The sequence below is a fragment of the Pyxicephalus adspersus genome, chromosome 11 (genome assembly GCF_032062135.1).
Source record: "Pyxicephalus adspersus chromosome 11, UCB_Pads_2.0, whole genome shotgun sequence".
Taxonomy (NCBI): Eukaryota; Metazoa; Chordata; class Amphibia; order Anura; family Pyxicephalidae; genus Pyxicephalus; species Pyxicephalus adspersus.
Window position 1 is genome coordinate 31047271 of NC_092868.1, and position 13135 is coordinate 31060405.

General features: G+C 42.8%; 1 protein-coding gene across 1 annotated transcript; it reads left to right on the forward strand.

Moving 5' to 3' along the window:
* The first annotated feature begins 5312 nt into the window (after positions 1-5312).
* On the forward strand, positions 5313-7807 carry RNF26 (ring finger protein 26). The gene has a single exon (XM_072425255.1). The coding sequence runs from the start codon at positions 5790-5792 to the stop codon at positions 7173-7175; it is 1386 nt and encodes a 461-aa protein (XP_072281356.1). The 5' UTR covers positions 5313-5789; the 3' UTR covers positions 7176-7807.
* Positions 7808-13135: the final 5328 nt, after the last annotated feature.

A 13135-nucleotide genomic window follows, 5' to 3' on the forward strand; every position in this document is an offset into this window, starting at 1 on the left:
AGGAACCAGTAGTCTCAAGCCAGTCACTACTCCTAGGGCTATACAGGGCTAGTAGGGCCTAGGTTCCTGTGTATGAGTATTCCCACCATCAGGGGATACTCATACTGTTAGGAGTTAGGGCTAGGTTAGGGTGTCTGCAAGGGGTGACCATTCCCTTTTCCCTAGCCATTGGAGGCCTAGTACTGAGTATACCCTTTCTGTTTCCCTCCCCTCCCTGTTATCCATGACATTATCAACCGCCCAAAACCGCTATTTTTTGTTTATGTTAGTGCAGCTATGGATCCTATCTCTTCACTGGTCGCACAACTGCAGGGGTTATCTTTGGAGGTAGCTGACCTCCGCACGACCGTCTCTCACATACTGAGACCGCAGGCAGCTGGTTGTGACAGCAAGAATCAGGCCTGCCCTGAACCCAAGGTGGCGCTCCCAGACAGATTTTCCAGGGGAAGCGATAATTTTATTCGGTTCAGGGAGTGGTGCAAACTTTATTTTAAACTACGCCCACACTCTTCGGGGGATGAGAGTCAAAGAGTGGGTATTATCATTTCATTGCTTAAAGGCGACGCTCAGTCTTGGGCTTTTTCGCTGCCGACCGGATCTCAGTCCCTACGGTCGGTAGATGAATTTTTCAGAGCGCTAGGTCTTATTTATGATGACCCAGATCGGGTTTCCCTGGCTGAGACCAAGTTGCGTGGCTTGCAGCAGGGAGAGCGTTCTGCAGAGTCCTATTGCTCTGAATTTAGGAGGTGGGCTACGGATACTGAGTGGAATGATCCTGCTCTCCGTAGTCAATTCTGTCATGGGCTATCTGAGAGCCTGAAGGACGCATTGGCGTTTCACGAAAATCCCGGGTCATTGGAAGCGGCTATGTCCCTTGTTGTACGTATGGATAGACGCCTGAGGGAGAGATCAAAAGTTCCTCAATCTCAGGACGTACAATCCTATAAGATGGCGCCCTCCTCTGACACGGTGGGTGGAGAGACGCTTGAGGTCATGTCCGGTGACGAACCTATGCAGTTGGGGGAGCTACCTCTGGACCTGGGAATAAGAACTTTGGGCATAAGAAGGGACTCTGTTTTTTCTGTGGAAAACTGGGACATTTTGTCAATGTCTGCCCTCATGTTCAACACCAAGGTGAAAACAAAAAAAAAGGAGGTGTGTTTAACCCTTATCTCTCTCTGGGTGGTCTGTGTGGGGAATCAGAGAATTTACTTTTGTCATTTACCGGCAGTGCTCGATTTCTCCTGTCTGCTGAGGTGGCGCTAGACTCCAAATCGGTGGGAATTGAAGTGTTTATTGACAGCGGGGCAGGGGTTAACTTAATCGATGGACAGTTCGTCCGTATGCATGGGTTAACAACTAGTGCACTAGACAAAAATATCTCTGTGTTTGCAATTGATTCCGCTCCACTCACACAGAAATGTTTGTCACAAATGGTGAAGGGCATTCATTTAAAAGTGGGTGATTCTCATCAAGAATCCATCTCCTGCTTTGTGTTGGAGGGTCTGCCTGCTCCATTGATACTAGGTTTACCATGGTTAAGTCAACATAATCCTACTATCGATTGGCAAGCAAGACAGATTCTTGATTGGAGTGATTATTGCATAGACAACTGTCTTAACACATCGCTTTCTGTTGTAACCACTAAGGTTGTACCTTCATTTATTTCTGAGTTTGCTGATGTATTCTCTGAAAATGGAGACCAGGAGTTACCTCCACATTGGGAATATGATTGTCCCATCAACCTTATTCCCGGAGCTAAGCTGCCCAAGTCTCGGTTGTATAATCTTTCTGAACCCGAAAGAGCGGCCATGAGAGAATATATCACTGAGAGTTTGGCTAAAGGTCATATTAGTCCATCAAAATCTCCTGTAGCCGCCGGGTTTTTCTTTGTTAAGAAAAAGGATGGAACTCTTAGGCCATGTTTGGACTTCCGGGAGCTTAACCGTATTACTGTCTGTGACCCTTACCCCCTTCCTTTAAATCCAGATTTATTCAATCAGATTGTTGGCGCCAAGGTGTTCTCTAAATTGGATTTGAGAGGGGAGTATAATCTGGTAAGAATCAAAGAAGGGGATGAATGGAAGATGGCCTTCAATACCCCTGAGGGTCATTTTGAGAATATGGTCATGCCTTTTGGGTTAACCAATGCTCCTGCGGTTTTTCAACATTTCATTATTGACATCTTTCATCATCTGGTGGGCAGGTTTGTTGTGGCGTATCTGGATGATATACTAATTTATTCTCCAGACATGGTGACTCACGTGAAGCAAGTGTTACAAATCCTTAGAGAGAATAAATTGTATCCGAATATGGAGAAATGTGTTTTTGCTGTTCCGGAGGTGCAGTTCCTGGGTTACTTAATCTCATCTTCAGGTTTTCGTATGGATCCTGAAAAAGTCCGTGCAGTGTTGGACTGGGATCGACCCGAAAATCTGAAAGCACTTATGCGATTTTTGGGGTTCACCAATTACTACCGTAAATTTATCTTGAATTACTCGACTGTGGTTAAACCTTTAACAGACATGACGAGGAAAGGCTCAGATTTCTCAGTCTGGTCAGATGCGGCATTACAAGCCTTTTCAGCTGTTAAAGAGTGTTTCCCTTCTGCTCCTTTACTGGTGCAACCAGATGTGTCACAACCATTTATTGTGGAAGTTGACGCATCTGAAGTAGGGGTAGGAGCAGTCTTATCGCAGGGTCCCTCATCTAGTAAATGGCGCCCATGTGCTTTCTTCTCCAAAAAACTCTCTAATGCGGAGAAAAATTATGATGTAGGTAATGGAGAGTTGTTGGCCATTAAGTTGGCTTTTGAGGAATGGCGTCATTGGTTGGAAGGAGGGATTCATCCTATTACGGTAATTACCAATCACAAAAATCTGGCCTATTTGGAGTCGGCTAACCTCTAAACCCAAGACAGGCCAGATGGTCCTTGTTTTTTACCAAGTTCAATTTCATTGTCACCTATCGCCCTGGGGTTAAGAACGTCAAGGCGGACGCTTTGTCGCATAGCTTTCCTGGGGGGGGGGGTGATTCGGAAGATCCTGGTCCGATATTGTCTGAGGGGGTAGTAATATCCCCTCTATCCCGATCCGGAGGCAGAGGTATTGGAGGCCCAGGGAGATTCTTGCCCTTCGGGGAAATTGTTCCTTATGAATTACGACATAAGGTGTTTGAGAAACACCACTGTACAGTCCTTACAGGACACCCTGGGAACAAATCCATGGTCAATCTCATCTCTCGTAGATTCTGGTGGCTGGGGTTGCGTAAATGTGTTGAGGGCTATGTGTCAGCATGTAGTACTTGTGCTCGTGCTAAGGTGACACATACTCGGCCTTCTGGATCCCTACTTCCGTTGTCAATCCCATACCGACCTTGGACTCATTTATCGATGGATTTTATCACTGATTTGCCGAATTCCCCAGGAAAAAACGTGATTCTGGTGATGATCGCTTCAGTAAGATGTCACACTTTATTGCATTGGCAAGGCTACCTAATGCTAAAACCCTCGCACAAGTGTTTGTCGATAACATTGTGAAGCTACATGGTATTCCCAAGGATGTGGTGTCTGATAGGGGGACTCAATTTGTTTCCAGATTCTGGAAGGCGTTCTGCACTCGTCTGGGGATACAATTGTCCTTCTCTTGGCCTTTCATCCTCAGTCGAATGGACAGACTGAACGCACTAACCAGAATCTGGAGACCTATTTGAGATGTTTTGTCTCAGAGAATCAGGAGGAGTGGTCTTCATTTTTGTCTTTGGCCGAGTTTGCCATAAATAACTGTAGGCAGGAGTCCACTGATAAGTCGCCGTTTTTTGGGGCATATGGGTTTCATCCACAATTTGGCACATTTTCTGGTACTGAGACTTCAGGCATTCCTGAAGAGGAAAGATTTTCTTCTTCTTTGTCATCTATTTGGCAGAAAATAATTTAAAAAAGATGGGCAACAAGTATAAACGTATGGCTGACAAGAGACGTATGAGTGGTCTGGATCTAAGAGTGGGTGATTCTGTGTGGCTGTCCACAAGAAACATTAAGTTGAAAGTACCTTCTTGGAAGTTGGGTCCAAGGTTTATTGGGCTAAATAAGATCTCTGCCATTATTAACCCAGTTGCTTTTCGTCTTGAACTTCCACAGGCTTTGAAGATTCATAATGTGTTCCACAAATCACTGTTGAAGAGATTTGTTGAGCCTTTGGAACCGTCTTCCTTATCTCCCCCTCCTGTCATGGTGGACTGTAATCTAGAATTTCAGATTGCCAGGATACTGGACTCTCGAATTCTCCGCAGTAGGGCCTAGGTTCCTGTGTATGAGTATTCCCACCATCAGGGGATACTCATACGGTTAGGAGTTAGGGCTAGGTTAGGGTGTCTGCAAGGGGTGACCATTCCCTTTTCCCTAGCCATTGGAGGCCTAGTACTGAGTATAACCTTTCTGTTTCCCTCCCCTCCCTGTTATCCGTGACAAAACCTCTTTCTTACCAGCTCATTTAATAATTTATACTTAAATACCATATAGAGGTGGCTCAACATATAAACACATTCATATAGTGAGGAGCAGTAAAACCCTTTCTATACAAATATTATATATATTGGCATCAAATAGTTTGATTTTGATAATCACTTCTTGTTTAGTCTTGGATTCAAATGAAATAAACCCATAATGAGTGGGAAAAGGCAATCAAATATTTTGCATTTCTTTAGTAATACCAAAGATAATGCAACTAATGATAATAGTAACAATGGTAATACTTCACTTAACCGTGAGCTGATCAATGAATCAGAGCCTCCACAGTCCTCATCGTGCACTATTAGGAAGATCATTATTTTACAAATGTATTGATCTTTTTTAAAAAATCACATTAATGGCCTGCACGATTTAAAATTATGAATTTAGAGGTCCGTGAGGTCTGAAAGGTGGGCGACCCCCTGTCTTGGACTGTATTAAAGGACATATATGACTATGGTAGGGACATATATTGTATATTGTGAGCCCCTTTGAGGAACAGCTAGTGACATGGACTATCTACTCTATGGACTTTGTACAGCACTGCGTGATATGTTGGCGCTATATTAATACTGTGTAGTAATAATAATAATAAAATTATAGGTTGAGTGCTGTACATCTGTTGGCACTACAAATCAATATCCATAACAAATCTGAAATAATAAAGCACATTTAGAGCAGTAATGGCACGGAATGACACACTTTATAACTATGGATGTCTTGCTATTGCTGCACTTCTGCAGTTACATAAACAGATGACCACGTGTTCCCTTCCAGCCCTGTGACTTCCGCATTTAACCCCGCCCAACAGTTGCCCAGCTGGCCTATCACGCATTAGAAAATTCAAATTTCCCTTTAACGTTCACAAAACACTTCCAACCATTCACGAGCGCAGAAGTTAACTCTTGGTGGTCCGGATATTTCGTCTCTTGCTGTTGCGAATCCTTGCGTTCTGCGTATCGTTTGCTTTGGTCTGAGGCTCTTCCATTGGTTCGGCCTGTACGGCGTTGGAGGAGCAATATGTCTGCGCTCAGCCGTTAGCACCCAGCGGAGATCGGACCGAGGTGCTGACAGACAAGCGGGAAGTGCCAGGCTCACCCGTAGCTGCTCCGTGTCCTAGCTGCAGCATTCCGTGTTATAGAGGACGTGAGGTGAAAGTTTGTCAGTTCTGGGAAGTCGCCAGGTGCTGTCATAAAACTCTTCGCTGGACTATGAAGTGTAAGCTGCCCTGTCGGTGACGACCCCTGCAATGCTTTGTGAATAGGTGAGCCAGGCTGGCAAAATGCAGGCACTGCTGATGATCCTCTCTGGTTTGGGCTGGGCTATGGACTTGTTGTTCCTGGTGTTGGATTTGAATTACTGGCTGGTGTCATCGCTCATTTCATTCCTATGTTGGACCATTTATTTCATCTTCAGTTTGCCGGGAGCCATCTCCCTCACTTTACTGCAATGCTGGGAAAACACAGTGCTGGGTATGGCGGTGGCGGGAGAATCATTCTGCGGCCTTGTGCTGGGGGCTGTGCAGACGGTGATGGACGTCCTCCGAGGAGCCTTGGCCGGCCTGGACGCTCTGCAGCTGGCCTGGAACGTGCTGTGCTATGTGGCGAGCCGCAGCAAAGAGATGGTGCAGCGCGGCTTCCTAAACATCGCATTGTCCGGGCAGAACCTTCACCGCCAGGCCTGGGAAATGCTGACCATCAGCGGTAGTTTGGCCACCTACCTGGTGAACACTTTGATCAATATGCTGCTTATTGCTGTGCAGTTTGTGTTCTCCGCAGTTCTGTCCTCCTGGCTATGTGTAGTCAATGTGCTCATGGCAAGCAAGGAATGGATCGTCACCATGTGCTCTCAGTTCTCCAACTCCGTAGTGACGGTGGTCGTCCTCCTGTGGGCACCGATTCAGATGACAGTGGACGCTCTACTGTATTGCAGCACCAGGATCGGAACCATTGTGTCCAGACACCTCTATGAGGTTCTGCTGCTTTTGTTCCTAATTTGGGTCTCCCGTATGTTATTCCGGCCTTCGCCTGCTCTGCGTTTTTTACAAGAAAAGCTAAACCTGTTCTACCAAACTCTTCTGGTGTTTCTTCATATCATTCTAAGTTCTGATGTCTGGCGGAGGGTTGCTGACCGCAGCCTTCAGCTTCTCCGGATATATGGAGCAGCTTTGTACAGAAGCGCCAATCAGATGAGGACCAGAGCACAGGAAGCGCCACCCCCGAGGACCAGAGCACAGGAAGCGCCACCCCCGAGGACCAGAGCACAGGAAGCACCACCCCCGAGGATTTACAGGGTTCCGACCCCTGCAGAGCCAGCCCAGCCAACTCCAAGGTTAAACTTCTATATTCCACCTCATTTCCGGCAAAATTCAACTGCCGATAGGAGGCAGAGTTCACAGCAAGCACCCCCTGTACCCCAGAGCAGCGCATCAACCTCGACAGGGAACGGCCCAGCAAAGGAGGATCCATGGAAATTGTTAAAACAGCAAGAAGAGAGCCGGAAATGTGTCATCTGCCAGGATGAGACCAAAAGCATTCTTTTATTGCCGTGCCGTCACCTTTGCTTATGCACTCAGTGTGCCCACATTCTTCTGCAACAGCCAATCCTTCAGCGCAACTGTCCGCTGTGCCGGCAAATGATTCTGCAGACCATAAATGTTTACCTGTAATGGGGAGAGAGATAAATTGTGATTCGCTGATAGAACAGCAACTTGTAGAGGAGTCACCTGTTGCTGGTGTCAGACTGCAGTCTTTGCTTTTTCCAAGAATCTCCAGCAAGTTCTGAGTGTGCTGGATTTCTGCATTTCTCTCAGAGCTCGCTGGTTCCGCTTGCTGCCACTACAACTCTGCAGGGATGCAATGCGGGCACCTTGAGATGGCACAGCTGGTGGAATCTTCATGGGCAGCAGATGCAAACATCGCTTCCAGAAATCTGTATGCTGCAGAAGGATCTTTGTAGCTCTTCAGAAAAGCAATGATCAGACTCCCTGCCGGAGTGACCGGAGAATCTTAATCTTCAGGCTTTTTTCTCCAGTCAGTCACTTTAACCAAACTGTGAAAAGCCATTTGAGAATCTTCTATGTGCCACATTTTCTTTTGAGCACCCATTTATTTTAAAAGGCTGTGAATGTTTTAAAAGAGACAGAAAATATTTTTGTCACATTTTGAAATAATATAAACAGGTGACTGCCAGTTATGACGTCGGTCCATAAAATCAGATGTATTAACATTCCACCAATCCTGGAGGTCTTTTTTATGTTAAAGGTTTATATTCAGAGTATAAAACTTTATCTGTGCGGGGGATTTTTCCTTTTTTTTTTTTATTGGTTAAATATGAATTAACATTTCAAGATCTATGAAGCTTGTAAGTAAATAGTTTGGCAGCAGTATAGGTACTCTATGTGCTGGTATATGTCCTTTGGTTGGTTTGTATTTTTGGTTTTCCCCATGAATCAAGACCAGGGTTATATGCAGGTGTACTGCTCCTGTTGCCTTGTTACATAATTGATAAATGCCCCCATTGTGTCTAGAGTTGGGCTTTAAATTATGTCTATAGCCAAAACTATTTCTAATTTTGAGTAGAGCTAGAAGGGGTGAAACTTTTTTTTTTTTTTACCTGTGTACTGTTAGAAAATTTTTTGTTTACGTTTTTTCCCAGAAATGCAACAGGTAGTAATAACAAATCTCAGAAAATGAGGATAATGTATTTCTCAGATGGTTGTCCCCAGAACAGGTGTCCACATTGGAAGATTTCAACCTAACTCTTGTATCTGGGAAAATGAAAATGTTTGCTTTTCTCTGTGACAGTGGTCAGTGGTACAAATGAAAAGAGAGAGTCATCCCAAAGGAGACACAGACATCAATTAAAAGTTGACTGGGTGTCTACTCCTTTCTAACTCTATTTAAAAACTTAAAAAAAAAAAACATTTTGCTTGGAGATGCACTTTAGCTGCTGACTGATAAAAGGGTTTGGTGCCAGGTGAAAGGTAGTGCTGATTTTGACAGAATTGGGGGTCCGTGAAACAGCCTTAGCCCAGCATTCAGAATCCTCTCATGTATACAGAAACTGAAAATAAAACAGATTCCATACAGAGCCCATTCTGTTAGTTGTTGTTAGTGGTTCCCTTATTTACAAAGATAAGACCTAGAGCGATGTGAGTGCAATCACAAACACAGCATTACATACCGAACGGATAATAAACTTGCTTTCAGCCCTGACATCCTGTACTATGGGTGTAGGTCACCTAAAGAGTGGGTAATGCCAGTAGTTGTGTTGACCTCAACAGCTTTCAAATAAAAGCTGCTTACTTATACTCGCCTTTCCAGTGGTCCTTGTCTCCTACCTTCCTTCTATTTCAGAATTGCAGCCTCTTCCCTTTTTCTTCTTGGCATCATTTTTTGTTGTTCCTTACCTCTGAGCCGTACATCTCTTCCACGTACATCTCTAGGTGGTGGATGGAACTGAAGTACACAACGGGACAAATGTTGACTCTCCTGTAAGAGTTGATTGCTGGGGAGGTTGATGATGATCAGCCTGAAACACTGAAACAGCAGGAAACTTGGAGACACTGTACACAATATTATTATTATTAATATTATTAATAAACAGTATTGATATAGGGCCAAGATTTTACACACTGCCGTGCATCACTTGGACCTATTTTCTTTTACTCTAACAAGTCACATTATTTCTTGCACTACTACATAGGGATATGTTGGCATTGGATTTCTGCTTTCATTCACATATTCCCTACAACAATGTCACTAACATGCACCTTTTAGTATCCAGTGATAGTTTTGCCTTTTGTGCCTTTACAGACTTTAGACTTCATTATGAGTTTTTTTCTCCCTTACTAGCAATTGAATGTAGCAGCATTGAGGCAACTGTGAATCTGGCCATTATTATGCCAAAGAATTGTTCCAAGATAGGATAGTGAGTCACCATTTGGTAAAACAAGAGGTGAAAACAACCATGAAGCTTGAAAATAAGGCAACAATGGCAGCCCCCCACCACCATATTTCTATGTTCACTCTTTGTTACCAAGTCATTAACAAACCCTAATCTCTGCTAAAAAAAAAAAAAGCCCCCCTCCCTTATTAATGATTGTAGAGTTTTGATTCCAAGCAGTTTTGTCCTCTGCCACAAAACACCTTACCAGTACCAGTAGCCATTCATTACGTGGAGCCTACACAAGTCGCAGGCACCACCTAATTTTAGGAATCTGATGGCACACTGACTAAGCATCGGCTTTTAGAAGAATCCACATAACCAGTGCTGTAGTACTGGATATGGAACTGGTGCTGGGGAACAAAAAAATATGGGGATTTAGGAGGCACTTTGAGAAATGTTGGCGCACTTGGGGGGATTACACATCGTTTTGTTTCTGATATGCTTATATCGTCTTAATTCCCTAATAATATTTACCTTGTCTTTTTTCCAATTGAGTGCTCAGTGTAAATGTTCAATACGTTCATAGTAGATCAGGAGGTGTCATGTATTGAGCTTTCTTTTCCAAAGCAGCCACAGCCTGAGCATAAAAAAACTGTCCTTTGCCAACATGCTGCAAAAAAAGGTCACTCGCTTTCTGTTTTGAAGAATTGGGGGGGATTCTGCTTGTACACACAGAGCAACAGTCCAAGTCTGCACCGTGCTGGCAGTGGTTCTACAACTATTGTGGCTGCTTCAGAAGTAAAGCAATCCAGAAGACACTGCATATCTATTGTTTAATGCACCTGGAATGTTTTAATGTAAACTAAAATTTTCCTGTTGTCTTTAAGGCTAGATTCTCCCAAAGTTCTTTGTGCTCATCTTTATTCATAATGCATGGGCTTTCTTTCCTTGTCCTGTTGAAGATTTTCCTTCAACTATTTATTATTTTGCTTATGAGTTGTAATCTTTCTAATATTAGGAAATTCCCTCTTGGAACGAATGTCATTGAAAGATTTCCTCTTCTCTCCTGTCCCATTGACAATGGTAATGTTTTGTATTTCTGTCCTTGTCACAATGTTGAAAAGTAATAATAAAGTAGGTGATTTTTCGGGACTCAAAAAGCAAATATACCATTACAAGGAGTCCACCTTCCTTATTTCTATCTCAGATGAATAAAAAAAAATTTTACTAAAGAAAAGCTGTAGCTTTTACCCATTTTTTATTTGGTAGAGAATTCTGTTCACTCTTTGTGCAGGAGTGAACAAATGTCACTCAGGGCATAAGTGACCAGGAAATGGATTTTCTTAACATCATGGAGATGCATTTAATCAAGCGATTCAGCATAAATGCTTCTCAAAGTTTCTGAAAAATACTGCAATCTGCAGCATGACTTTCGTGTGTAACAAGCTTGACTTGTATTGTGTGTAATAGCACACTGAACTGAAACAAATGTGTATTTTCTTTCATTTTTGAATAGAGTAACTTCGGAATGTTTCCCAGTTGTAAACCTTTGACCTGGAATATCCATGGAAACAACACAAATGCAACACAGAAAATAATCTCATTAAAAATGCATAAATTCACATGGTGAGAATGCCAGTAAGAGACTTGCTAGGTAAAATCCCTTCGGAAAAGCCACTGCTGTTCGGTTTGCCCTGCGGTAGCCTGACTCCACATTCTGCACATACAGAAAATGACCTTATGGTAATCATCCAGAAAAACTGTGTACTCCCATATTCCTTTGTTTTTATCATTTAGCTTTGTGTTTTGGATCATTATTCTATTAGAACATTCATGACTTGTGACTAAGGGTCTGATTTAATAAAGCTCTTCAAGACTGGAGAGGATACACTTTTATCAGTGAAGCTGTGTGATCCAGCAAACCTGAAATGGATCTGGTCCAAGACCAAAAACATTTGCTAGGAAATAGCAAATTACTTTTATTAAAACCATTCCGGGTTTGCTGGATCATACAGCTTTCCCAATGAAAGTGTATCTTCTCCATTCTTGGAGCGCTTTAATAAATCAGACCTTAAGACAGAGCTTTCTGACCCTGGACTATGTTTCACTCCAGAATGTCATTAATAGTCTTTAGATTTCATTGTTCCCTGCAGTGTTCAACCTAGAACATTTTCAAGCTGGGTGACAGCCTCTGTATGGTGACTCAACTCATCACTAACCACCCAAAAAAAGCCGGGTGGTTCCTGAAAAGTGCCAGGTGGTGCGCCCAGCTAAAAGGGCTGGGGAGAACACTGTCCTTGCATGGACTCAAGGCATCTTGGGTATGGTTATCAAACCATAACCTAAGTCGCCTCTATGTCTCATAGCTTTTCTTTTGTTGAAGCTCCATTTTTTCATCATCTTGGAGATGGGTACATGGATCATGGAGATTAGTTAAAAAGCTCCAGTTTTGTCTTATAAATCCAAAGGACTATCTCCCAGTAGCATTGTGGCTTTCCAAATATGCACACAAAGGTTTATCTTTTTTCTTCTAACAGTAGAGTCCTCTTGGATCTTTTTCCACTGAGATGATCAGATATTAATGGACCTTTAGGTTGGAGCTCAGTGTATATCATTGGAAGTTGTCCTTGTTTTTTGTCTATCATCCTCATTGTCCTTCTGCATTTTCTGGGGTCAATTTTCTTCTTGTGGCCATATCTGGGAATTTTGGCTACCGGCCAGTGGACCTAAAACCTAATACGTTTACAAATATTGTCACAGGAACATCAAGCTGCTTGGAGATGGTCTTACAGCATTTGCCTTTAAAATGCTTGTCTTTAGGTTTCTTCCTGATTTCTTGGGTCATTTCTTTGCTTTGCTTTCCTGATCTTTGGTAATTGTAGAACATAGGATGATCCCAAACAACAGTGAAGAGCTACTACTCCATTGAAATAGGCAGAATGACTGATTGCAGTCAGAGATTTGTAAAAGTATTTAAGGAGAACAGCTTATTTGTAAGGTCACACTGTAATGTTTTACATCTGATCACTTTTCAGGAGGCATCAAGTATCGATAAGTATCAATAAGGTGTAAAAGTACCAACAACATAGTACAGCAGGTCAACTTATGTACAAGAGCTGTTAAATAAGTAAAGCTCTACTTCAGTGCTGTGGAGTCTCAAATTCTATTTCATAAACAATCAACTTCACAAGTTGAAACTTCAGCAATAAGCAGTCTTTCAAAAATGTTTTAGAGTTAGGAGGTTGACATTTTCTTTAGTAAGAGGTTAATATTTATCATTGTGTAGCTGACAGGGTTAAGTTGTAGGTTCTTAAGAAGCACATCGCCTTTCAGCCCAGTGCCCTAACCGGAAGTGAGTACTTGTTTACTATACATGGGTTATGGTAAGAAAGACATTGTTATATTGAACCCTCTAGCCCTTGGCCAGCAGGAGAAGGAAGCATCAACATTCATTTCATTTTTGTAAGGTTTCCTTGCATTGTTTGGTGTAATGTTTGACCTCCGATTCTTTGAATGTCATGTTAGGATTTGCATTTCAAGAATCCTTGTTTCAAAGACCTGGAAATGGCTGGTGAAGCATGTAAGCACTTATCTCTTGTCTGAAAAGTGTTGATGTGACAGTTCAGTGTATTGTGCTTTATTTGCTTCCTCTGCCTCAACTGTGGAGACATGTGGAAAGTAAATTAAAAATACTGAACCAAAAATGTGCATGATGTCGCTTCAAACAACTGTTTTTAT